Genomic DNA, 26400 nt, shown 5'->3' with positions numbered 1-26400 from the left:
GCCTGGCTGTTTCCAGTGTGGCCTTGAACTCACAGAGATCCAGAGGGATTTCTGCCTCTGGAATGCCTAGGATTAAAGGTGTGAGTGCTACCGTTTTCTAGCCTCTGTATCTAGTGGCTTTTCTGTTCTCTGAACCCAGATGAGTTTATTAGGGTGAATATTTTGGGGGACACAATACCACCACACTTCTGTCTGAGCTTCACTTTTAGGTTTTTGTTTTTGTTTTTTTTTTTTTTGAGACAAGGTTTCTCTGTGTAGCCCTGGCTGTCCTAGAACTTGCTTTGTAGACCAGGCTGGCCTCCAACTCACAGAGATCCACCTGCCTCTGCCTCCCAATGCTGAGATTAAAATTGTGTGCCACCACCGCCCGGCTTAAGCTTTAATTTGAGAAGGTTGTTATTGGCAGTGGTAGTTTTCATCCTTTCTGTCTTGGTTGACTCCTCTTGTAACATCGTACCTAGTAGTACTAGTTCCATAGTAGGACAAATGAAGGTGCAGCCAGCGGTCTATAACATTCCAGTCCATGTCTGTCATCACAGGATGTAGAAGATTTCTGTGAATTCAAGGTCAGTTTGGGCTGAATGGCAAGTTCTAGGCCTGTCTGTGATACATCAGAAACAAAACGTGCGCGCGCACACACACACCCCTTCTGCTTCAAGTCAGGTTATGCCAAGTACTTTTATCGAATGTCTGTCTTGATTTTGCTCCTACTGCCTTAGCTGTTAGATGAGTGCTTCCTTTGTCCCTGAGAGCCAGATGAGGGAGGTTCCTGACTCACCCAGTCAATTTAGAAAATGAACACGTGTGTGTGTGTGTGTGTGTGTGTGTGTGTGTGTGTGTGTGTGTGTATTTAAATGTCTTCTTCTGGCCATAAAGATGACTTACAGATAAGCAAAAGTGTAGATGTAACCATCTTGTTAAATAAGAAACACAGAGCCAATTGCAGAGTTAAAAGCCAAGAGGTCAGAGCAATAGCTGAGAGCTGAAAACCTTACCCTTCACTGCTGCTCAGTCTTTCCTCTCCGCAAGAGAGCTACTTCCTGTGTCCTGTCTTTTATATAGACTTTCTGTTCTGCCTTCTCATTGGTTATGAACCCAGCCACATGATCTCCTCATCACTGCCTGTCTGTACAGACCTCCAGGTCTTCTATGGTTGGTATTGAGATTAAAGGCATGTGTTGCCATGCTGGCTGTATCCTTGAACACACAGAGATCCTGCCTAGCTCTGCCTCCCAAGTGATGGGATTAAAGGCATGCACCACCACCACCCGGCTTCTGCTATGGCTTGCTCTGACCCCAAGGCAACTTTATTAATATACAAATAAAATCACATTTCAGTACAAATAAAATATCACCACACAAAAGCTTCTTTCATTTAGGTTTATGCATGATGGCATACTTTCCTAAAGGTGAGTCATCTTGTTTACACCTCCATGGAGGCCCCTGAATGACTGAGCTCCTCCTGAATTACTAGGTAGCAGCCTTGACCTTTAAGTATGAGGCTTTTCCCCAAGGGAGTATTGACATTGGTCTTCTTGTTGGTGTGTATCTGTAGCAATCATTAAATATGTTTAATACTAAACAGATTTTTTAAAAAATCATATTAAGTTGGGTATGGGGGTCGGTGACTGCAATCTGGCACTTAAGAGGCTGAGATAGGAGAATGTCAAGTTTGTAGCCACTCTGGGTTACATATGGAGACACTATTTCAAAACAAAACAAAACAAAACAAAACAAAATAGGCCAGCTGTGATGTCTCACTCCTGTAACACCAGTACTTGGGGTGCTGAGGCAGGAGAATTGTGAGGCCAGGCCAGGCTCAAACATGAAATAAAATAAAAGCAATATGCAGCATGTTTCTCCTTCTTCTCCCTACATGGCACTTGCTAATAAAGACCCACATGTATTGAACTCGTCCTAGCTGTCAGGCAGGTTGTCCTACGCACTAGATGTGTTACCTCATTTTGTCCTCAGCTTAATGAGAAAGGCCCTCGTTAAGATTGCCAAGCCTGTAAGGTAGCCAGTCAGAATTTGAACCCACAGTCTACTTCAGACCCTTAGCACTCTTCTGTTTTTGCATACACAATCTTTTCTGAGTCCTGGCCATGAACTGTTTGTGTGGATTGGATCACCAAGAACATTTGTGGGTTTGGTTGAGCTCCAAAAGGACCCAAGAATTGCCATGCCCTCCTGGAGTGCCTCCTGGAGCATTCCCTCCCAGGGCAAGCATGTGGTATGTAATTCCATCTGTTGAGCTGACCTCTGGTCTTTGCCATGGCTGCTCTTTATGTTTGATTAGGGGACATCCTGAAACTGAGAGTAGATGCGAAGCTTTAGTTCTGAAGAAATGACTTCTACTCTCAAGTGACAGGACTGGGTGTCTGCTAGTGAGCATCAGGTTACAGAGAGCCCAGAGGACTGCCTTTTACAGCCATCTAGCAGCAGGGGGCAAGAGCTACTCCTCTTTCCAGAGGGGCCAGGGTCAGGCCAAGAAATGTGTTGAAATGAATTGTCATTGAAATATAAATTCCACAGACCTTCTGGCTCCTGGGTTTGTAGGAGTTAACAGGTGTTTCCTGTCATTTCCGAATGGGCAGCTGCAAAGCCTTCTTTCTGTCTGCCTGATCTAGCTGTGGTTCTTACTGGAGTGCTGGAGAGCACCACTTAATGTACTTTATCAAGGCTCATTGTGAGCCAAGTCTGCAGCATCTGAATGTACAGAGAGGTGGTTGGAGAGAATGGGACTTGAGATTTAAAGTCTTATTTTTATCTTGACATGAAACTATGACCTTGGTAGGTCTCAGATTACCACTTATAAAGTGGAGACGATTCTGATGCCTTCGGGTTGCTGGATGAAAAGCAGCCTGGAACAGTGACAGCTATATTTGCCAACATTTCAGCTAGTTACTTCTCCAGTTGCTGCTTATTGTGGGTAGATGGACCATTCACTGTGTTTTTACTTCATTTCTGGCTTATCTTTACAGTGCTACATGTTAAACGTATGGCCTCATGCACATGAAGCAAGTCATCTATCACTGAGCTGAGCCCTTAGCACATACATTGGGTTTGAGGTACTGGTTGGATTTTTAAAATTTTTGTTCATTGTTTGTTTTGGGCAGGGTCTTCCTGTGTAGCCCAGGCTGTCCTCAAACTCAAGATACCCTTGCTTTATCTCCAAAGAGCTGGGGTTACAAGTGTGCACCCCCATCCCCAGCCCTTCAGCGCTGTATTAAGTGATGCCTGGGCTTCTGAAGGCCTCTGGGAAGCATGGTGGGGAAATGGGAGCTAAAGAGTGCCTCGCCTTGGACAGTGCAGGCACTGCCTCTCTGCTCCCTTGTTTCGACCTGGTTTGCTGAGAAAAACGGTTAAAGCTCGAAGTTCCCAACGCCTTCTCTCTTTCTGCTGTTTGTAGCCAGGAGTCCACACAGTGTTCCTCCTGTTAGGGGGAAAGCTGCTGCATTTTAGTCCAGTCCTGAGGGTTCACATGGTGTTGTGTGCTCTGAAGTGGAGTCTATTTTGTGACTTCCTCCTCACGTTCTCCGTGGCAAGGGCAGCGAGAGCTAAGGAACACGAGTGTGTGTGTTGCTTTCCTCTCTTCCTAGTGTGCCCCAAAGTTGTACTACATGCACCATCTACAAATTGCATGTTCTTATTAGCATGTGTGCAGGGGGAATGCATCCTTTTTCCTAGTTTTATAGTGCTGGGACAGGAACCCAGGGCCATGCCCTTGCCAAGCAAGTATTCTACCACTGAGCTACACCTCCAGAACAAGAACAAGGTTGTTGTTGTTATTATTATTTAAAGATAGTCTCTGTGGCCCAGGCTGTCTTCAAACTTGCCATATAACAGATCCTTGCCTCTGCCTTTCAAGTGCTGGTTTTACAAGTGTGCCACCATGCCCAACTAGAGACAAGGTTTCTCTCTCTCTCTCTCTCTCTCTCTCTCTCTCTCTCTCTCTCTCTCTTTTGAAATCTTTCTGCTTGCATGCCATGCACACATCTGGCAGTCAGAAGATGACTTTCAGGAGTTGGTTCTCTCCTTGCATGGTGGGTTCCAGGGATCAGATACAGTTCATAGTTCATCAGACTTGTATGTGAGGTCTTACGGTGTTGCCTGGGCTGGCCCTTTACTTCTAAACTCAAGTGATTCCTGCCTCAGTTTGCTAAGTAGCTAAAACTGGTGGATTTTACCACAGTGCCCTTCTCAGACCAGGCTCTTTAAAGGAACTTGATTAATTAAGTATATTAATTTGTGAAGTAGGGTTTTGCACAAAATAACGTTGTAGGAATTTGGGAGGTAGGGAGAAAGAAAGGATTTTTCTGTCAGCCATTTGATATTCCTGTAGAAGGCAGGGTTGAGTAAGCAGACTCTCCTCTCAGCATGATGTGCTGGCTAAGAGCTGTGGGAGAGGAGACTGAGTGCCCTGGCAAGGTCATCTGAAAGAGGCCTCCACCTAGAGGTCCAGGGAGGAGATCTGGGCAAGGCGTTGGCGGTGAGCTGATAGGAGCAGGAAGAAGCAGAGCAGAGTAGTCTGTAGCATTGGATTGTGGGATGGTGTTTAGAGGCAAGGCTGCGAAGACAAATGGGCCCCGTGGGAAGGGCTGTGAGCACCGTACCGTACCGTGTGCTTTGCCACTGACCAGCTGTGTGAGGAGATTAAGTTGATGGTCAGTAACCAAGCCTCAGAAAGGCAGGAACTTGTTTACTTTAGGATTGTTGTTGTTGTTTTCCAGATGTGGCAACACACTAATCCTAGATGGAGATGTCTGGGTATATTTACTGCCAAACCATGAACCAGAGACACCCCGCCCCCCTGATTCATTGGACCTTTGAAGGTAGCTCACTTTTATAATCCTGGCACACACAGAAGGCAAAGCAGGAAGACTGCTGTGAGTTAGAGGCGAGCATGAGCTACAGAATGAGACTGTCTAAAAAAACAAAACACACACAGATACACACACACACACACACACACACACACACACACACACACACACCAACAGGATTCCAGGTTGGCTGAGGTTAGTGAAACAGAACGTTGCATGCTTTGAAACATCTGATAGTGAGTAAAGTTCTGTATGTCTATCTGGCACATAGACTTTGGGGGTTAGTTTTGTAAATTAAAAGGATAGAAAGAGGTCGCAGGAGAGCCTGGATATTTGAGAGAGAGGGAAGAAGCTCTCTGGGAATGAATTACTGGGGCAAATGAGGAACATGGAGTGTGTATACTAGCTATAAACCTAGTGCATTGGCTTAGCTGTGTAGGAATTTAAAACTGTTTTAAATTACAAACATATTATACTCACTAGAAGAAGGAAGAAGAGAAGAAATTATGTCTGGTTTTTTGTTTTTTTTTTTTTATATTTGCTTTGCTGGGCATTAAACCCAGGACTCTTGGATGCTAAGCAAGCTTTCTTACTACTGAGCTATACCTCCTGCCTTCCCTGTTCTTTTCTTTTCTTTTTTTTTAAACATTCTCTTCTCTCTCTCTCTCTCTCTCTCTCTCTCTCTCTCTCTCTCTCTCTCTCTCTCGGGGGTGGGTGGGTTTTGATACAGGGTTTCTCTGAGTAGCCTGACTATCCTAGAACTCAATCTGTAGACCAGGCTGGCCTCAAACTCAGAGATCCAGAAATCTACCTGCCTCTGCCTCCCAAGTGCTGGGATTAAAAGCTTGTGCTTCCACCACCTGGCAACTTTTAAGATATTTTTATTTAACATGTATGAGTGTTTTGCCTACATGTATGTATGTGTGCCACATACATGCAGTGGCCTCAGAGGGCAGAAGACAGTGGTGGATAATCTGGCACCAGAGTCACAGACAGTTATAGACCACCGTGTGAGTGCTGGGAACTGAACCCAGGTACTCTGCAAGAACGAAGGCTCTTAACAGGTAATTCTTCTCTCCAGCTCCTCACCAGCAGGTGTTTAATTGGAGACCAATTAATACATATTCTGAAAGAACTCTGATGACATAAAGTGAATTGTGCGAATGAGTACAGATGACCAGTTATCCAGATAAGACCCCAGGACTCAGCAGGAGTGAAGAGCACACTGATCACTGATGCATAGAAGATGACTCTGTGCTGGTAACCAATAGGAGAGGTAGAATCTGGACTGTAGTGATGATGGCATCTTCTGGGCCCTCCCAAAGGATATAGCCAGTTAGTGAGTTTTCCTGACTTACATGTCAGGCCTGTTCTAGGATGCTGCTCCTCTGTGTAGAGATTTTTGAATGCTTCTTCATTACATTTCCCATTTTCCCATTCCTTCAAGGCCTGCCAGGGGATGTATTATTCAGGTCTCTCAACACCTCTGACATTTAAAAAAAAAAATCCCTCCTCTCTTACTGATATGTGATAGGGTAGGGTGGCCAGGAGGGCAAGTGGGGGCAGGTATGTAGGGCAAGTATTGCCTTATCAAGTGTTACACTTACTGTGTAGTCGTTGAGCAAAGAGGATAAGGGTAAGGGCAGGCTCCTCTATTTTCAGGGAGAGAAAGTGGCCCTTTTCACAGGCCCAGTGAATCTGGAGATCTGGGATTTTCCAGTAAAGTCTTAGAGTTCACTCAAAGGCCCTTCACATAGCAGACTTGTCTTCACTGAAAGGCCAGCCTGTGCTTCACTCTGCAGCCTTTCTTCTTTCCTTCCCACTTGTCTCCTGTCTGTCTGTCTCTCGTGCCTCAGGCTAGCCTACAACTCACTTGCATTCCTGATCCTCCTGCTTCCACCTCCCAAGAGATGAGATCACCGGTATGCACCTCCGTGTCTATAACTTTATGCTCTGCCTTGCATGCAGGGTGAGCATTCTACCAATTAACTGAGCTACATCCCCAGGATGAAGTTTTGTTTTGAGCCAGGATTTCCTTGTATAGTTTAAGGTGGCCTTGAACTCCTGCCTTAGGCTCCCAGGTTCTGGGATTACAGGCGTGCAGCCTAAATTCTGCTGCTCTTAAACATTGTCTTGTGCCTGCAGGAGATGATTATGTTTCATTATTGCCAGAGAAGGCTTTCTGGATGTTGTAGAGTTGGCTTTACACTGTTGATTGCCATTTTCTCTTTTTGATACATGTTTGTTTGTTTATTTGTTTGTTTTTTGCTTTTTTTTTTTTTTTTTTTTTGAGGCAGGGTTTCTCTGTGTAGTCCTGGCTGTCTTGGAACTTGCATTGTAGACCAGGCTGGGCTTGAATTCAGAGAGCTGTCTTTGCCTCCCAAGTACTGGGATTAAAGGTGTGCTGCAGCAGCAGCAGCAGCAGCAGCACCACCACCACCACTCACAGCTTGCATTGCATGGCTTCTAATAACCACCATTCACTCTACAGTTTTGCTGTAACCATCTCTCCTATACCTCCTGTCCCAGAGACTTCAAACCAGCCAGTGCATTAAATGGTCACATGGCCCCTGTCTCCCTTCACCTTGCAGAAAAATTCACAGAATGCCAGGGACCATCTATCATACCCATGCCCCACAGTGGATCCTCTTCACTATCTGCTGGGTAATCCACCTCCAAAATCCCATCTGCAGGAACCTCTGCTGTTTTATTTTGTTCTGAGACAGTCTTGATATATAGACCTGGCTGGCTTTGAGCTTGGTGCCCCTCTCCTGCCTCAGACTAAGTGCTAGGATTCAAGTCTCCCACCATCATGTCCCGGCAACTTCTAAGTCTGACTACAGCTAGTTTCTGCCATCTAGAGGCTTACTTAGTGTTTTCTTTCCACACGGGTCTGTGATCATTTCTTCTCCCAGTTCCCCACCACCACCACCACCATGGGTTGATTCTTCCTAGGTGGGTTTGTTGTTGTTGTTTTGTTTTTGGTTTTTTTTTTCCGAGACAGGATTTCTCTGTGTAGTTTTGGTGCCTGTCCTGGATCTCACTCTGTAGACCAGGCTGGCCTTGAACTCACAGAGACCCGCTTCCGCTCTGCCTCCTGAGTGCTGGGATTAAAGGCATAGGCCACCGGCGCCCGGCTTCCTAGGCATTTTTAATCCCTGCACTGCCCTTTCAGAACACACACGTGTGCTGCTGTGGTGACTGAAGGCCTTCAGATCTGTGTGTTCGGAGCCGAGAAGCACTTTTAACTTCACAGTTTCCGCCAGTTCTCCAAGCTACACTTCAAGAATGAGAGTTAGCCCCACATACATCTAGTTTAAAAGGTAAACTATACATAGGTAGTCTGTTGCCTTCATTGGGAAATTGAATAAACAATATAGTTCAGGCTTCCAAAATACGGGACAAGGGTTTTCTTTCTAAAAGATTCTGCCTAAAAATTTTAAGAGCTGCAGTGTCATTTTCTGTTACAATGTTACTAATAGAAAGTGACATGCGGTTCACCCTGTTCAGTCTCTTCACAGCTGCTTCTCTGTCCCCCTTCCACATTGTCATGCTTTCTGAGCTGCCACTGGTGCTAGCCCAGAGCTGTGCAGAGTGTGGTAAGACGATGGAGTATTTCACTAGCCGCAAAACAAGGCAGTGTAGCATCACACCAGCTTCGCAGGGGAGAGTGTTCCACAGAAACTCGGGTTTCTTAGGGCAGCAGGAATTTACTCTGAGGCTGGGTGTGGCGCACGCCTTTAACCCTAGGACTAGGGAGGCAGAGGCAGGTAGACTTGCGAGTTCAAGGCCAGCATGGTCTACAGAGTAAGTTCTAGGACAGCCAAGGCTATGTAGAGAGACCCGGCTCAAAAATAAATAAACAAACAAACAAATAAAAAGGAACTTAATCTTCATTGACTTGTAGCTAGATACAGTAGTTGATGTTTGATGTTTTCTTCAAGTTGTTTGTTTGTTTGAAGAAAGGATCTCTTGTAATTAAGGCTATCTTCATCTGCTGATTTGCCTTAACCTCCCTAAGACTAGGATTATGGATGCACACTACATCTGTGGTTCACTTTTTGGTGCCAAAGTTCATCTAAAAGGACAGGAAACTTAATCATGTCAAGTATACCACCATGGAAGAAGACACCAGGCTGTCTGTATAGGACAACCTGTGAAGACTTTTGTCTTTGGATTCCTGCGACTTCACATCTCACTGAAAGTGTCCTGCTTTCAGTGGGGCCTGGAGAGCTGTTCTAGGCTGTAGGGAATTCTCTGCCTTCCCACCCATTAGTATTTGCACATGTATGCAGACACCCTCAGAGTGGCATTATGAAAGGGAAAAAACAAAAGAGCAGGCACTCTGAGTCACCACTGCTGGTCACTGATGAGAGCCTCTATTTCTGCGGCACACCTCTCACAGGATTTTTACTTGATCTCAGTCTCCCTGTAAGATAGACAGGACTGTAAATTTTGTTATACAGATGGGGACACTGATGTCCAGAGACATAGTGGCTTGTCTGGAGTGTCCTCTATCAAGTCAGTGAGAGAACAGAGGCCGGGTCCTGATCTTCTGACTTCTGGTGTCACACTTGGACTTTTAAATCACTTAGCTTAAATATTAAATACCAAATAAATTCAATAACTATTGTTCCACAGGTCCAGTACTGTGGCACACTCAGAACTGAAGAGGCAGAGGTGGGAGGATTGCTCCAAGTTCAAGACCAGCTTGGTCTATGGAGTGAGTTTGAGGCCAGCCAGGCTGCATAGCAAGACCTTGTCACAAAAACAAACAAAACTGCCTGGTAACCTTTCTTCACTTCAGTTACTTTGTGAGTGTTAATTGTACACATGTGCACTTTAGTCTGAGAGGCAAGTGTTCACAGTTTAGTGAGTCATGCTGGGGCACATGCTCTACTCTTCTGAAGCTTCATCTTGTCACTAACATAGTTCTTTTAGCATGTATTTCTGCATGTGCTGATCTCATCACACAGTGATACAAAATTGAGCTCGAAGCAGATTTTCCCCTAAAGCTTATAATATCTCACACACACACACACACACACACACACACACACACACACACACACACAGAGCTGTGGTGCACAGGGAAGGGAGAAACTAACTTGAGTGTAGACACTCTTACACAAGTGTGGGGAAAGATGTGTGGTGTGCATCTCTGACTGGGAAGTGCTGCTGAGGGCAGAGAGCTGCTGTGGTGTTCAGTAGACAAGCTCTAAACCATCTGGGCATCGGGATTTCCTCGAAATGTCTCTGGAACATCCGAGACAGCGAGTACACTCTCACCCGCTTCCTGTCGCCGTTGTGGTCCCTTACGGGAAACTGTGCTTACTGGCGTTACATTTCAAAGAAAATTGTGGTCAAATTTTCTGCCTTTTTTTTTCTTTTTCTTTTTTGGGGTGCCACTCAGGCTTTGAACTTGTGATCCCTCTGCCTCTGCCTTTGAATGGTGGGATTATATGTACCACCACACCCAGCAATTTTTCTTTTTCTTTTCTTTTTTGGTTTTTTAAGAAAGATTTTTTCTATGAAACAGTCCTGGCTGTCCTGTAACTCTCTTTGTACACCAGGCTGGCCTCGAACTCACTGAGATCCACCTGCCTCTGCCTCCCGAGTGCTGGGATTAAAGGCGTGCGCCACCACTGCCCAGCAGATATAGTAAATTTTAATAAAACAGTTCTACTAAAGGCTATAAAAGCTAAGGTTTCTGTGCCAAAAAGTCTAACAGGTAACATTTAAACAGCATCCCTGAGGGATTTACTTACTTCATTCTCTAGATCAGGCCTGCCTGTCCATGGGCAAATGAAATAAGAGCTCTGATTATACAGAAATTAGTCATATACTTTTTTCCTTAGAGGGCAGAACTAATACATGAATTAACTGTAGTGAGCCATATGTTCTACTTACTATAATTTTTTTTAAAGGTTTATTTATTTATTATGTATACAGCATGTATACCTGCAGGCCAGAAGAGGGCACCAGATCTCATTACAGATGGTTGTGAGCCACCATGTGGTTGCTGGGAATTGAACTCAGGACCTCTGGAAGAGCAATCAGTGCTCTTAACCTCTGAGCCATCTCTCCAGCCCCTACTTACTATAATTTTTAAAAATTAATTGATTTGTTCTTTTGTACCTGTGTTTGCCTGTATAAGTTTAAGTGCACTACTTGTGTGCAAGAGACCACTGAAGCCTGAAGAGGGTGCAGACCTTCTGGGACTGGAGTTACAGGTAGATGGGAGCCACTATGCTGGTGATGGGGACTGAACCCTGGTTCCCTGCAAGAGCAGCAAGGACTCAGCTGCTGAGCCATCTCTCCAGCCCCTTAATGTTTTTGTGAGCCAGGCAGTGGTGGCCCATGCCATTAATCCCAGCACTTGGGAAGCAGAGACAGGCAGATATCTGAGTTAGAGGCCAGCCTGGCCTACAGAGCAAGTTCCAGGACAGCTAAGGCTACCCAGAGAAACCCTGTCTTGGGAAAGAAAGAAAGAAAGAAAGAAAGAAAGAAAGAAAGAAAGAAAGAAGGAAGGAAGGAAGGAAGGAAGGAAGGAAGGAAGGAAGGAAGGAAGGAAATATATTTGTGAGTTTTTGTTTACTTTGCAGCAAAGTTGTTGTTTACTGTATTTAAAAAAAGCACAGGGGTTGGGGATTTAGCTCAGCTTTAAAAAAAAAAAAAAGGCACAGCAAATGTCGTACACTGCAAACTGAGATTGTATTTTTCCTCATCTGACATCAATTAGCAGACATTGCCCTCCACTCCCAGTTACATCCAATTGGGAAAACTTAAGTGATTTTTTTTTTTCTTTTTTCTTTGTATGTGTGGAGCTGAGGATCGAACCCAGGGCCTTGCTAGACAAGCGCTCTACCACTGAGCTAAATCCCCAGCCCTTTAAGTGGTTTTTTGAGACAGGATTTCTCTGTGTAGTTTTGGTCCTGTCCTGGATCTTGCTCTGTAGACCAGGCTGGCCTTGAACTCACAGAGATTTGCCTGGCTCTGCCTTCTCAGTGCTGAGATTAAAGGCGTGCGCCGCCACCGCCCGGCTGGTTTTTTATAATTTTTAATTAAATGTATTCATTTACTTTGTGTGCACACCATACGTTACACATGCAAGAAGACGTTAGAGGGCTGCCTTTGGGAGTGCTCTCCTTCCATGTGAGTCCTGCAGGGTCATCAGGTTGGCATCTGATGGCTTTACCCACTGAGCCTTCTCATTGGCCCCTTCTTGATTAATACAAACTTTCATCCCATAAATTATCAGGTAACTTCTTACTATGTTTTATTCATAAGGAAATGGAGGCCTGGTAGGGTAAAGCAACTTGTCTACATACACACCTTCTACTGGTAGATCTTGTTTTCCTGTGAACTGTTTCAAAGTCTGAGTTACAGATGTTTAATTTTAATTTTTTAGATGGGAATTCACTATGTAGACCAAGCTGGCCTTGAACTCACAGAGATTAGGCCTCCTCAGCCTCTTGAGCACCAGCACTAAAGGTGTGCGCCACCATACCTGCAGGGTTGCAGAGTTTGAAGAATGTTGTAATGTCCTTCTTATTACATACATTTCCATAGTTTATTAGAGGACAGTCAATTAATCCTCTTGTTGAACTTTTGATTTCTGCTTAATTATGGAGCTGTGCATGTGTGTTTTTGTTTGTTTTTGTGTATGTTTAAATATGGAATGCTTCACAAATTTATGTGTCATCCTTGTGCAGGGGCCATGTTAATCTTCTCTGTATCGTTCTGATTTTAGTATATGTGCTGCTGAAGCGAAAGTTTGTTTTTTACAGATTATTACCTAGCATAAAAGAACCTTTGTACGAATGGCCAGGCTGAAAATTATAGACTAAAGCTATACTACTGATATTGGGAAATAAGTGGAAATTACTTCTTTTTTTTATAACATTTACTTATTGAGGGTTTTTTTAAATGTGTGTTTGTGGTGTGTGTGGTGAGATTGGGGGATCTACGTGCTACAACACTCACACAGAGGTCAGAGGGCAGCTTACAGGAGTTGGTTTTCTCTTCCCACTTGTGCGGGTGTAGCAGGAATCTTAGATGATCTTATTAATGAAATCAAACCTGAGGCCAGTTATTGGAGTGAACGCTGGAAGATCAGAGAAGCTTCTATGTCCTCATCCCAATGGCTCTCAGCTGAACTGTGCTGCTCCAAAGCCTAAAAACTTAACCAGCCAAAAGCTTCTAGTTTCTGGTCCTCACACCTTATAAATCTTTCTACTTTCTGCTGTCACTCCCTGGGATTAAAGGCGTGAGTCACCATGCCTGGCTGTTTCTAAAGTGGCCTTGAACTCAGAGATCCAGCTAGCTCTGCCTCCCAAGTGCTGGGATTAAAGGCGTGCTGCACCACCACCACCACCACCACCACCACCACCACCACCACCACCACCACCACCACCGCCCAACTTCTGCTATGGCTTTCTCTGACCCATTTTCTAGCCACCATTTTTGGCTTTGTTCTAGTGGCTGTCTGTTCTCTGACCCCAGATAAATTTATTAGGGTGCACAATATTGTGGGGAACTCAATACCACCACATGCAGGGAATTGGGATGGAACTCTAGCTGTCAGGCTGGCAGTGAATGCTTTCACCCACAGAGCCAGCTTGCTGGCCCATGAATTGCTTCTTAAAAAAATTACCTGCTGTACTATCTTTGCTTTATACCTTGCTTAAATTTGGAGCATAGCCCTTTGTTGGTCCGATTGTCTGTCTGTTTGAGACAAGGTCTCCTTAATTAGATCAGGCTAGTCTCAAACTGTTTCTGAAGTACTGAGATTATAGGTATGAGCCACCATGCCCAGCTAAAGCCCAGGACCCTAATGGTATGCCAGGAGTAAGTCAAAAGAAGCAGAAGCATGGAAAAAAGCTTACTCAAGAAAGAATTGGTGGTATTGAAGGATATGGTTCAAGGAGTTGCGGGGACTCGCAAGGGTGACTTGAGAGGTGATGAATATAAGGAAACCAGAGTGCTCAAGAAAGAAGAGGATAGACCGGGTGTGGGAGAAACCCACATGTCCTTAACTTTATATATTGTGAGGTCTGAATTTTTGTCTCTGACTTTGACCATCTAGAACATACAATTGTAGCAGCTACTGGGTTTCAGTGTACATGACTTAAACCATCTTAGACTTTTATAAAAACCAAAGAAAAGCTAAGCAGTGGTGGCACACGCCTTTGAAACCAGCACTTGGGAGGTAGAGGTAGATGGATCTCTGTGAGTTCAAGACCAGCTTGGTCTACATAGCGAATTTCAGGACAGCCAGGGCTACATAGAGAAACCCTATTTCAAAACAAACAAACAAAAAAGCCAAAGAGAATAATTCAGCTGGTTGGTTTAACCTTGGCTGTTCTTTGCTCTTGGGGGATGTCTGAAGGGCAGTCAGGACTTTCAAAAGATTTAGGAGCTTTGCAGGACAAGATGAAGCCAATAACACCTTGTTAAATTAGCTTCAGAGTAGATGTTTATCAGTTCCCCCACATCTTTATTTTAATAACTTAGAAAGTTAAAACTAGGAGACATACACTGTGACTTTTTTTTATTATTTATCTATCTATCTATTTATTTATTTTAAAGATTTATTTATTTATTAATTATGTATACAGTATTCTGCCTGCATGTGTCCCAGCAGGCCAGAAGAGGGCATTAGATCTCATTATAGATGGTTGTGAGACACCATGTGGTTGCTGGGAATTGAACTCAGGACCTCTGGAAGAGCAGTCAGTGCTCTTAACTGCTGAGCCATCTCTCCAGCCCCCGACTTTTTTATTTTATACCATTTGTTCTCCTTAATAGGATATCTTTATTTCAGGACCAGCTAGAGAAAATGTAGTCTCATAGTTAATGATTTAGTAATGACTTTCTTCCAATGGCTGCATCTCCAGATGCACAGGCCAGCTACAGTAGCTGAGATTCTACACATAATTGGCTTACAGAATTAACTATTTCTGATTTTCATAGTACTTCTCTTTTCTACAGCCAGAGATGAGAGGTATATCCTAAGAACTTCAGGATATCTGTGTGTGTGTGTGTGCATGCACGCGCGCACTATTTTAAAATCTTATCTCAGCTGGCCCTTGTATTTGCCTCTTTAAGCATATGTTTCATGTACAATGTCAGGCATTTCAGAATTGCCTCTTTGAAAGTAGATTTTTGTTTGTGAGCTGTGTTACTAGGCGAGTCAGGAAGTGTGTGTGGAGGAAGGGTAGCTTGTCTGAAAGAAGTTGTTCTGACCATTAGTCATTATTTACCAGTCACTTGAAGGAAGAGATGACTGTGTCTGCTTTCCGCATTTTATCTCCTCCTAAAATTAGTTGGTCTTAGTCAAGGAGCCTTTGTAACTAAAGTAGCCTGTCTCCTTCAGGACAATCTTAGAATCGCAGTACAACTGGGTAGAGTTTCAGTCTGCTGAGGGGAGGTGTCTCTTCACAGGGACCTGGAATCAGAGTTTTGTTTGTCATAAGCAGTTCTCATAGCTATGTAGAGTCAGAGGGCTGCTAAGTCAAAACCCAGATCCTGAGAATAAAGGGAAACCTCCCCTGGATGTCATTAAGCAAGATGTGTATGGTTTTGTTTGCCTTGCTCTGAGATAGGCTGTTTTCACATTCTTGTTATCTATTATGTTAACAGAGAGTTGCTTAATTGGATAATTGCTTAATTAGACAAGGTCAGCATTAGGTGTGATATCATATAGCTGTCACATTGGTCCTGTGTGCTTACTTCCAGGAGACCCTTCAGGGTAGTAAGTGGGCAATCGAGAGTGCTTTCTTGGGTGAATTTCTTAGATAGCTAAATCCAAACACAGTATTTTTGTTTAAAGTCATCCTGTGACACTTGGGGTCACCTTGATAGTTTTGAGTGAAAGGGAAGTTTTTGCATCCTGTTGGTTTTGTGACTACATCTTCCTAAACTGCAGTTAAGACTGGCAGAAAATAAGGGCAAAGGGAGTTTATTGATTCAGAACATGTTGTTCTGGTCTGCAGCAGGCGTGGTAGTTTGTCTGTCTCAGGGACATGGCTGGTTCAATAGGCAATCCATATTCACATCACAGTTTTCAAGTGGAGACTAAACTAGTCTCCACTGAAACCAGTGGAAGAACATTCTAAAGCATCATCAGTCAAAAAGTAGTCTTGGGAAGCTCTGGGGGCATCCATAGCCGAGGGCTTAGAAGTAGGGAAAGCAGAGGAAAATCAGGCATCAAATAAAAATGGATCATTACTTTTAAGAATGATTTAACTAATCTATTAAAGACCAGTATACTCTAAGGGGCAGAGCACAGTAACAAATATACCTTGTGTCCCCCACCCCCCACCCCCAGATAAGTCTGATATGGCCCAGGTTGGTCTTTAGCTTACTCTGTAGCCTTGAACTCCTGATCCTCTGCTTCCACCTCCCAAGTGCTGGGATTACAGGGTTGTATCACCAAGATGGGTTGTAGCATATTGGTTTTGTTGCTTGCTTGCTTGCTTGCTTGTTTCCAAGACAGAGTGTGTAGCTCTGTAGAGCAGGCTAGCCTGAACTCACAGAGATCTGCCTGCTTCTGCCTCTCAGGTTCTGGGATTAAAGGAGTGTGCATACACCTGACTTGTGTGTGTTAATGTAGATTCCAGGTGATGTTCTGTTTACCACTACAGAATTCCTTAAACTTTTCTCTATGTTCAAAAAATTTTATTATACAAATTTGGAGGGGGAATATATATAATTTGAGTAAGAATGATATTAGGGGGAAGTGGGGAAATTTGAAGATTTGTAGATAAGTCAATAGCTTTCTGGGTTTAATAACTTCTGTTATATAAGACGTTAACATTATGGGGCTGGAGAGATGGCTCAGTAGTTAACAGCACTGGCTGCTCTTCCGAGGATCTCAGCACCCACATGGTAGCTAACAACTGTCTGTAACTCCAATTCCAGGGGATCTGACGCCCTTTCTGTCTCTGTGGGCACCAGGCATACATGTGATGCACAGACATACATTCAAGCAAAACCCCAACCCTCTTCTGTCCTCTATACACATAAGGAAATAATAAAATAATTTTAAAATAAGCAAAGGAAGTCCAAAAGCACATGTGTAAATTGGCCTTGGTTGTGCACTGCTGTCCTCAGAGCACATGGGAGGCTGTGTGTGCCTTGTGATGTGCTTAGGAGAGGGTATGGACAGCTTCTCTGTGAATTGTCTGTAGTTCCACAACAGTTACATCTTTTTCTAATAAGCATTCTTTGCTTCTTTTTAGGTAAGGAAACATTTACTCTAAAAAAAGAGCCTCACACAAATGTATCTTAGTCCACAGCGAAGCATATTGGGATACAGAATGTCAGTGTTTGTTCCTCCAGTATGTCTCTGACCTGTGTGCTGTAGAATCAGGTGGTGTACCAGTAATCAGAACGTTATCATCTCAGAGCAGCTGCATCAGACTGCAGTAGCAGAGCTCTGAGGTGGAGCTGAAATAACCCATGTGATCCTCAGCCCTCCAGAGCTTCAGAACTGTGGAACCAGACACTAAGTGGGCAAGAACAGCACAGAGGTGGATGCAGGCCATGGCTGTAGCTCTGTGCTCATAAGCAAGCTCCGCGTACTTTCTTACTGCCTCACCTTTTGTGTTTGTTTTTTTGAGACAGGGTTTCTCTGTGTGGCCCTGGCTGTCCAGGAACTCACTCTGTAGACCAGGCTGGCCTCGAACTCACAGAGATCCACCTGTCTCTGCCTCCCAAGTGCTGGGATTAAAGACGTGCACCACCACCACTTGGCTCTTACTGCCTTATCTTGACACCTTCCTTTATTTCTAGAGTTGTTCAAAGTGTTTTTTCTCTTTTTCTTTCTTTCTTTTTCTATTTTTGTTTTTTGTTTTTCTAGACAGGGTTTCTCTGTGTAGCTTTGGAGTTCTCTCCTGGAACTCACTCTGTGAATTTCACTCAGTGAAATCCATCTGCCTCTTCTCTGAGTGTTGGGATTAAAGGCATGCATTTCTTTTTTCTTTTAGACACTAGGGATTGAACTGAAATTCTTTAAGTTTTAACTGGAATACAAACTGATACAACCATTTGTTTTTTTATTATTTGTTTAGATATTATTATTATTATTATTATTATTATTATTATTATTTTGGTTTTTTGAGACAGGGTTTCTTTGTGTAGTTTTGGAGGCTGTCCTAGAAGTCGCTCTATAGATCAGGCTGGCCTCAAACTCACTGAGATCCACCTGGCTCTGCCTCCTGAGTGCTGGGATTAAGGGTATTCGTCACTACTGCCTGGCTTTTATTATTTATTTTTTATTATTTTATGTGTATGAATGTTTTGTCTACATGTGTGTATATGCACCATGAATATCACAAGAGCACATCGGATTCCCTGGGACTGGACACATGTGGGTGCTGGGAATTAAACCCAAGTTGAATTGAAGAGGAACAAGTATTCTTAACTACTGAGCCAGCTCTCCCATGCCCCCTCCTTTGACCTATTCACAGGTGGGCCAAAACACATGAATGGTCTCCATTACATGGAGAACGGCCAGAACAGTCTGATCAATGAAGTTGTCAGAAAAACAAACAGACAGACCAACCTGCACACTGAGTTTTTCTGAGGATCTACAGGGACAGTCCACAGCTCACACTGTTCATACTGTGTGTGTGTATGAACAGACCAGCCTCCAAGAGCACAGAAAGTCCTGAGCTGCGTGAAAAACTTTATACCAGGACTGGAGAACAGGTCCAGCTCTGAGAGTATTCACTATTCTTCCACTGGACCAGAGTTGGATTCCTAGCACTCATGTTGGCTGGCTCACGCTGCCTGCAACTCCAGCTCCTGGGGATATGACACTTTATTCTGGCTCCTCCACATACATGCAAATAAAACTTTATTGAAGTGAATTATTTATTTTTATGAATGAATTATATAGTCTTTTTTTAATGGACAACTGGGATTGTTCAGTACTTTACAAATGGAGTAAAATATTGGTTTCTGGTTTTGTGTTTTATTTTGTTTTTGAACCGATCTTGGCCTCAGAATTCCTGTGTAGCTGAGGTTGACCTTGAATTCTGATCCTCCTGCCTCTACCTCCAAAATGCTGGGATTAGAAGCGTATGCCTCTGTACCCAGCCAGTTCTGTTCTTATCTAACATGTAATGTTACCATATTTTCTATGACAAGAAATGAATTTTTTCATTTGGTTTAAGTATAGTTAACAAGATATTTGAAGTGAGCCTGATAAAAACAAGATTCAGAGTGTGTGATTGCTTTCATTTATATGAAAGCACACCTGTTCAGATAAGGGCCTAAAATAGCAGTTCCATCTTTGGGCACCAGGTGGCACTTTGCTGATGCAAGAAGCATGTACTAGAAAATGACACCAGGGCGAAAGGCTGAAGAGCAACTTGCTCTACAGACACAGGCAGTGGTACCTTGATTGGCAGGCCCCTAGGTCCACCAAGTGAGGTCTCTGGTCGAACTGTAATTATGCTCCTCTTGGTCCAAGATCTCAGCATCCAAATCACAAGGTAGCCAAGAGGGGGCTGCATATGTGCATCCCAGGTCTAAAGGGTCCCCAAGTGGCCATGCCCCTGGGGCAGGTACCTCAAGGTCGTAGGCAGGTATAACTGTTACTAGGGGCGGTGCTTCAGGGCATGGCTCAGACAGCTGTCCACTGCACTCCTGTACTGAGTTCACAGTGTTGGGGATTTCAGTCATTCTTAGATTCAGTTTGCTTGACTTACCACTCTTTTCTGTCCAGGTCAGTACTCAAATGTAGTAAGAATGCTGAACAAATGAGTAAATGCCTTTGTTCTTTGAAAACAGCTTAGGGGTTGCCAGGTGGTGGTAGCGCACGCCTTTAATCCCAACACTCAGGAGGCAGAAGCAGGGGGGATCTCTGAGTTTGAGGCCAGCCTGGGCTACATGTCAAGTTCCAGGACAGCTGGGCTATACAGAGAAACCGTTTCAAACAACAAAAACAAAACCAAAAACAAACCCTTGGGGGAGGGTTATCGAGCTTCAGAAATGTCCATCAGTAACACATCTTTGTGCATTTTGGGCAAGCTGCTGGCAGTGTCCTCCATATGCTGCTGTCTTCTGTGGTCTCCGCCAGGCCTCACAGACAAAGAGTTTCGACATGCTGTCCTCTAAGAAAGCTGTTCTCTGGAGACCTCACATGCTCTTGTTAACGTGCAGAAGGAGGGGCGGCTCCGTACCTGCTGCTGTCTAAGCACAAGGCCTGCTCCAGAGTGTTTTGACTAGTTCTAGAACCTGTGTGGAGCTTGGTCCTGTTTGAAATGGTTGGATTTTTTCCCCACATGCTCCGCAGTTCCAATCATGGTTCTACTTACCTCTCCAAAGCTCTGGGACCTTCTGAGTCTCAACTGCTTTCTTTTTTCTTCTTATGGTACCAGGGACTGACCCCAGGCCTTGCACATGCTAGTCCTGTGCTCCCCACGGAACTGTACACCTAGCCTGGTCTGTCTCTTTATCTACCAGGGGAGGGTGTTAATTCTGACACTCTTTGTGTGTCAGTAGTCCGAACATCAGGTTTTGAGCTTCTCTTCTCTGTTGGTCTCTCCTTCAGGAGCTCATGGCGGGAGAAAGGAGACATGACTCATTTCAGGAACAGGAAATAAGAGTATATTAACCTAGAGTGGATGGTGGCTACGGAATAACGTACATGTGAATATAACCAATGCCACGGGACTGTGTGCATGGAAGGAGTTAAAATGTAAATTTCATGTTATGTATGCTTTACCACAATGTTTGTTTATTTCTTTGTGTAGCCCTGGCTATCCTGGAATTCAGTCTGTAGACCAGACTGGCCTTGAACTCACAGAGATCCGCCTTCCTCTGCCTCCCGAGTGCTGGGATTAAAGGCGTGCACCACCACAGCCTGGCATAATTTTTAAAAACTAAAAGAAAAAGTGCTGAGGACCTAAGGTTAGTTCCAAGAGTCTACATAAAAAGCTGGGCATGGCACATGATCGTAATCCCAGTGAGGGGAAGTGAAAACAGGTGGGTCCTCAGGGCTCACTGGCCGCGTGCGCGCGCGCGCGCGCGCGCGCGCGCACACACACACACACACACACACACACACACACACACACCTCTGCACCTGCACACACAGGAACATATATATGCACACTGAAGTAGTTAAAGTGTGTGTGTGGGGGGGGGGAGATATTTCCAAATGATGCATGGCACATAATAGGTACTCAGTTAAATGTTTACTTATATTCTCTTTTTTGTTATGTGAAAATTACCCACGTTTGATCCCACTGGGGGGATTTGTTTTTACCAAAGTTTTCTGGTTAAAAAGTTAGATTGAGGGTACTTGAGCCTTTCTTCATCCTGTATTTAGGGACCCTTCATAAGCCCATTAAAATTTCACTGCATAAAGCTAGGCAGTGGTAGTACATGCTTTTAATCCCAGAACTCAGGAGGCAGAGAAAGCTGGATCTCTGTGAGTTTGAGGCCTGCCTGGTCTACAGAGAGAGTTACAGGACAGACTACCTAGAGAGATACCATTTCAAAAACAAACAAACAGACAAACAAATAAAGGGTCCTTAAAGTGCTTTATATCAGGGCTCTGGGTTTCTCCAAAGAGTTTTTTTAAAGGGCCTATATCTGTACAAATGAAATGATTAACTTTGCTACTTCAGAAAAAAAATTTTAATCCCAAAGTCATTTATTTTGGCTTTAGAATAGACTGAGTGTTTGTGTCAGATTTTCCTGCCTAATTACTTTTTGCTTAAGCTTATTTAAAATTGTTTTAAATCCCTTTAGTATGGCAGCCTAGGAAGTGGGGGTGAAGAAATGGGCCACAGATGGGAGCTAGACGAGAATTTCCGTTTTCCTGTATTAAAGCCTCCTGTTACGCTGCTCACAGAGCAGTTTGGCAAAATGGGGCTTTTAAAGTCTTAAAAATATGCTTACTCTTTGATCCAGTAATTCCACTCCTAGGAATTTTTCCCAAAGAAATAATCAAACAAGCATGCAGAATGCAGGGGCCAGGGCGTCTACAACACATACCAGCAAAGAAGTAAAACCAACTGATTAAATAAAGCATGCAGTTATCTCTACATGGTGCCCATGTTTGCCATGTGCTTATAAATGAAAAGGAGACCATCTAATCATATATACTGTGAAACAGTGAAGAAGGAGGCAGAAATATGTTCTGAAAAAAACATTGTCTATTAACTTTGATATTGTGAATAATAAAAATTATGACTGATCTTGTGCATTTTGTTTTTAAAGTTTTCTGCTTGATCATATAATGCTTTGTCATTAAGAAGCAGCTTTTAATTATAATACATTTATACACATACATTTGCTTATGTGTCAACAAAAAAATGTTTGTAGCTGATTGTGGTGGCACATGCCTGTAACCCCAGCACTTGAGAGGCTGAGAGGCAGGAGGACCAGAAGTTTAAGATCATCTTGTTCTACATGAGACACTGCCTCAAGAAACAGAACAAAACAAAAGGTAGAGGCCAGAGAGGTTACTCAGCAGGGAAAGGCACTGGCCTCTAGCCCTCAGTTAGCTCCCTGGCTCTCACGTGGTGGAAGGAGAGAACTGGTTTTGCATGTTGTCTTCCATGCATGTGCTGTGGCACGTGTGCCCCACAACCCCTGCATAAAACAAATGAAATGCAATTCAAATTTAAAACAGTAATCAAAATAAGCACCGAGTCTGGTGGTGCATGCCTTTAGTTCTGCACTCAGGAGACAGGTGGATCTCTGAGTTCAAGGCCACCTTGGTCTACAGAATGAGTTCCAGGACAGTCAGAGCTACACAGAGAAAACCAAAAGTAAAATAAGTAAAAAGTTGCCAGCTATGCATTGCGGTGCATGTCCATAATCTAAGCGATACAGGAGGCTGAGGCAAGAGAATGTGGGTGTTCAAGGCCAGCTTGGGCTGCAAAGCCAAAGAACAAAACACTGTTTCAAAAACACCTACAAAATAAAATTTTATGTATTTTTTGTATGTAATGACTATAAAGTAGGTGATTTGAATGCAAATAATTTAGATAGATGATTTTGGAGGAACCTTTTTTTGGGGGGGTGGTAAAAATTGATCCACAATTTCATACATGTGTGCAGTGTATTTTGATCATGTTCACCCCATTCCCCTTTCTTAGCCCCATTTCCCTTCCCACAGAGCCTCTTCTTCCTAGCAACCTTTCCCTCTGCTCCCCTTCTTCCTCCTCCTTTCCTCTTCCTCCCCATGCTCTTTCTCCTCCTCCTCCTCCTGCTCCGCCTCCCCTCCTCTCCTTCCTCTCCTCTTCCTGCTCCTGTCCCCATCCCCCCTTTCCCTGATCCCTGAGTTTGGAGTTGACGACATCAGCGTGGGTGGGTGTTATTTACTGCAGCATGAACAGCTAACCAGTGAAGAAAAGGACTGCTCCCTTTCTTTCCTTCCCTCCCCTCCCCCCTCCTCTTCCCCTCCCCTCCCCCTCCCCTCCCTCTCCCCTCCCCCTCCCCTCCCCCTCCTCCCCCTCCCCTCCCCCCTTCCCTCCCCCCTCCCCCCTCCTTTTCTCTCCTTTTTTTCCTTTCCTTTCCTTTTCAGCAGGTTTGGAGAGCAGGCTGGCCTTGAACTCACTGAGATCCTCCTGCCTCTGCCTCCAAAGTGCTGGGATTAAAGGCATTTGCCACCACTCGTGGCCCCCTTTTTCTTTTTGAGCCAAAGGTCTTATAGGCAAGCCTGGCCTGGAACTTACCATGTACCTTAAGATAATCTTCAGCTTCTTATTCTGCCTCTCTCTACCCCCTCCCCTGTGCAGGTGCTATAGGCATGTCCCACAGCCAATTGAATGTTTTCAAACTGTGCTACTCTTTAATTTAGTAGACTTTTAGACATTTGATAATGTTTCTTTTCTTTTTGGGGGTGGAGTGTGGAGGGTGGGGGGCAGGGTCTCACTATGTAGCCTTGACTGTCCTGAAACTCACTGTGTAGACCAGACTGGCCTCAAACTCAAAGAGATCAGCCTGCCTCTACCTCTGAGTGCTGAAATTAAAGACATGCTCCACCACTGCCCCACTGAAAGTATTTTTTAAGTGTCATATTCAAATGTGTGAACTATCAGCAGTCACATTGACAGCATCGAAAGTCAGATGTACTTTATTTTGTATTAAGTTGTTTTCTCACCAGCAGAGGCAGGAGGATCTCTGCGAGTTCAGGCCAGCCTGGGCTACCAAGTGAGTCCCAGGAAAGGTGCAAAGCTACACAGAGAAACCCTGTCTCGAAAAACAAACATCAACAAAAAAGGTTTTCTCAGTAAAATAACCACATTCAGTCAATGTCTGAAGGCATGATAGAATATAACACAATGTCCTGTTTTCTGATACCAGCACCGAGGAGATGCAGTTTTTGAGCTAGGAGACCCATAATATACTGCAATGCTACTGAGACCAGTAGGCTTCTTATGAATGGTAGTCACAGCCTAATGAGAGTTCCATCAGGGACAGTCAGTGTTTATGGTCGTAGTCCTATAAGATGACACCACCTAGCCTACTCTTAGCTGTTAGTGTGTGTTCTGTGACGCCCTAGCAGTGACAGTACCCTTCACTCTCATAGAACACATTGCATCATGAAGCATGGTGAGAGACCCTTGAGTTGTGTGCCTAGAGAACCAGGTACTGAGAGCGTGTTGTCATCTCCAGTGGGAGGTTCTGTCCCTCTGTCACCATCTCAGAACTCTGAATCAAAGGTCAGACAGGGAAGGAAGTGTGCCAAAGATGAAGCCAGCCTTCAGCTTCCACCGACACCCCCCCCCCCATGCCTCTTGCAAGCCTCTGTCCTATACACTTGATGGGGTTCTCCTTATCCTCAGCCCTAAATCCTTAGGAAACTGTGTCCTCCCTGGGGAAAAGGGCTTGCAGGTTTTCCCTGTCACCTGAGGTCAAATGGAAAGCTTTCTGTGGTTAACTTGGCCACAGTAAGTCCTTTGGTATTTAGAATTTCAGTAGGAGTTGGCTTTTTTTCTTCTTCTATTCCTAATTAGTTTTCCAAGAGTTGAACACTAACCCAAATAAAATTTCATATAAAGGGGAAAAAGCAGACAAATCTTGCTTTTTTGAACACCATATTGAATCCTGGTCCCATAGTAGTGACCTTGGGCAAGCTGACTAACTATGTTAGAGACTGCCTCCTCAGTTAGGAGTTCAGCTCCTCCTCCTTGCCTTTCTTCACAGGGCTGGTTTTCATTTACCCAAGAGCCCTGTTTCAGTTGGGGATAGTTATGGTCTTTATAAACACACTTTTTCTCCACTTTGTTTCTGACAGTTTCCTTACGCTGCCCCACCTCCCCAAGAACCTGTGAAGACTCTGAGAAGCCTCATCAACATCCGCAAAGACACACTGAGACTGGTCAAGTAAGTTCCTGAGGCTCAGGCCAGGTCCCAGGTCGGGGTGACCAGGTACTCTACAGGAGTGGAAGACCAGCTTCTGCCAGGCCCACAGCCTTCTGCCTGGTTGCCCACTGCCAGGCACTGCTGAGGCACGGGCCTAAGATGAGGCCTTGTCATGTTTGTGTTATTTGAAATGTGAGCACTGTTCTGTACAGAAAGAACTTTTCATCTGCCCAGGCGGGCATTTTAAATATTATCTCCAGTCTATGGATCTAAAACAAAGAAAAAAAGAAGTATTGTTAAGGGAGAGGTGAAGTTTGCAGATACCCTAACAAGCTATGTAGTAATGAGATGTTTGAGTTAGGGATATAAAATCCTATTTTAAGTTGACCATGGTGATGTACACTCATAGTTCCAGCAGTCAGGAGGTGGAGGCAGGAGAATACCGTGTGAGGCCAGCCTGGGTTTCACTGAAAGACCCTCTGAGGGGTGTGTGTGTGTGTGTGTGTGTGTGTGTGTGTGTGTGTGTGTGTGTCAAATTAAGTGGGCCAACTATGCATCTGGATGTCTCTAGGAGTGCGGATAGCTATCGGAGCATTTGGATCGGAATTCAGGATGAATATGTAAGAAACCAAAGGACTCAAAAGACTAAAAGAGTCCTCCTTCCTTCGGGGAGTTCGACAGGCAAAGAAAGTGACCATTATTCTGTGTCACACTGTAAATAGTATTTATGAAATCACAGCTGTGTAGAGTCTAGGTGCTGTGCTAATAGGCTTGTGATTTTCCTGCAGTGTGGGAATGGCAGAGCTCTTCCGTGGGTCAGGGTGAGGAAGGAGACAAACCATGTCTATAGAGAGTCAGTAGATGGTACCTAAGATTGACAAATCAAGACTCACTAGCTGGATGTGCGGTTTAGAAATGAGGTTAATGCTGTATGTATGTCCAGAAGAAGCTGCAGTGTAGAGGAGGAAAGGGAAGGAGGAAGGCGTGCTGATTTCTGGTAAGCCTTATGGGAACTCAGGCGTCTGGTTAATAACCTTGATTAAAAAAACAACAGCAAGGTTGTGGTGGCGCACACCTTTAATCCCAGCACTCGGGAGGCAGAACCAAGTGGATCTCTGTGAGTTCGAGGCCAGCCTGGTCTCCAAAGTGAGTTCCAGGAAAGGCGCAAAGCTACACAGAGAAACCCTGTCTTGAAACACCAAAAAATAAAAAAAAATAAAAAAAAACCAACAAGGCT

At 44.3% G+C, this 26400-nt stretch overlaps 1 protein-coding gene and 1 non-coding gene across 4 annotated transcripts in view; one reads left to right on the top strand and one right to left on the bottom strand.

The window, feature by feature from the left end:
- Rnf157 (ring finger protein 157) overlaps positions 1–26400 on the top strand; it is a 74404-nt gene that overhangs the window by 21776 nt on the left and 26228 nt on the right. For all 3 annotated transcript variants that reach the window (XM_036195026.1, XM_036195027.1, XM_036195028.1), the window contains exon 3: positions 25096–25184. In XM_036195026.1, the coding sequence (XP_036050919.1) occupies positions 25096–25184 (89 nt within the window). The remainder of the gene's footprint in view (positions 1–25095; positions 25185–26400) is intronic.
- LOC118590449 lies at positions 12497–12599 on the bottom strand. The gene has a single exon (XR_004945751.1). It is a non-coding gene; the product is annotated as a U6 spliceosomal RNA (small nuclear RNA).

This window comes from Onychomys torridus, chromosome 8 (assembly GCF_903995425.1).
Source record: "Onychomys torridus chromosome 8, mOncTor1.1, whole genome shotgun sequence".
In the NCBI taxonomy this organism is placed as follows: Eukaryota; Metazoa; Chordata; class Mammalia; order Rodentia; family Cricetidae; genus Onychomys; species Onychomys torridus.
The sequence above is the reverse complement of the archived record's forward strand: the minus strand, read 5'-3'. Positions and strand labels throughout refer to the sequence as shown.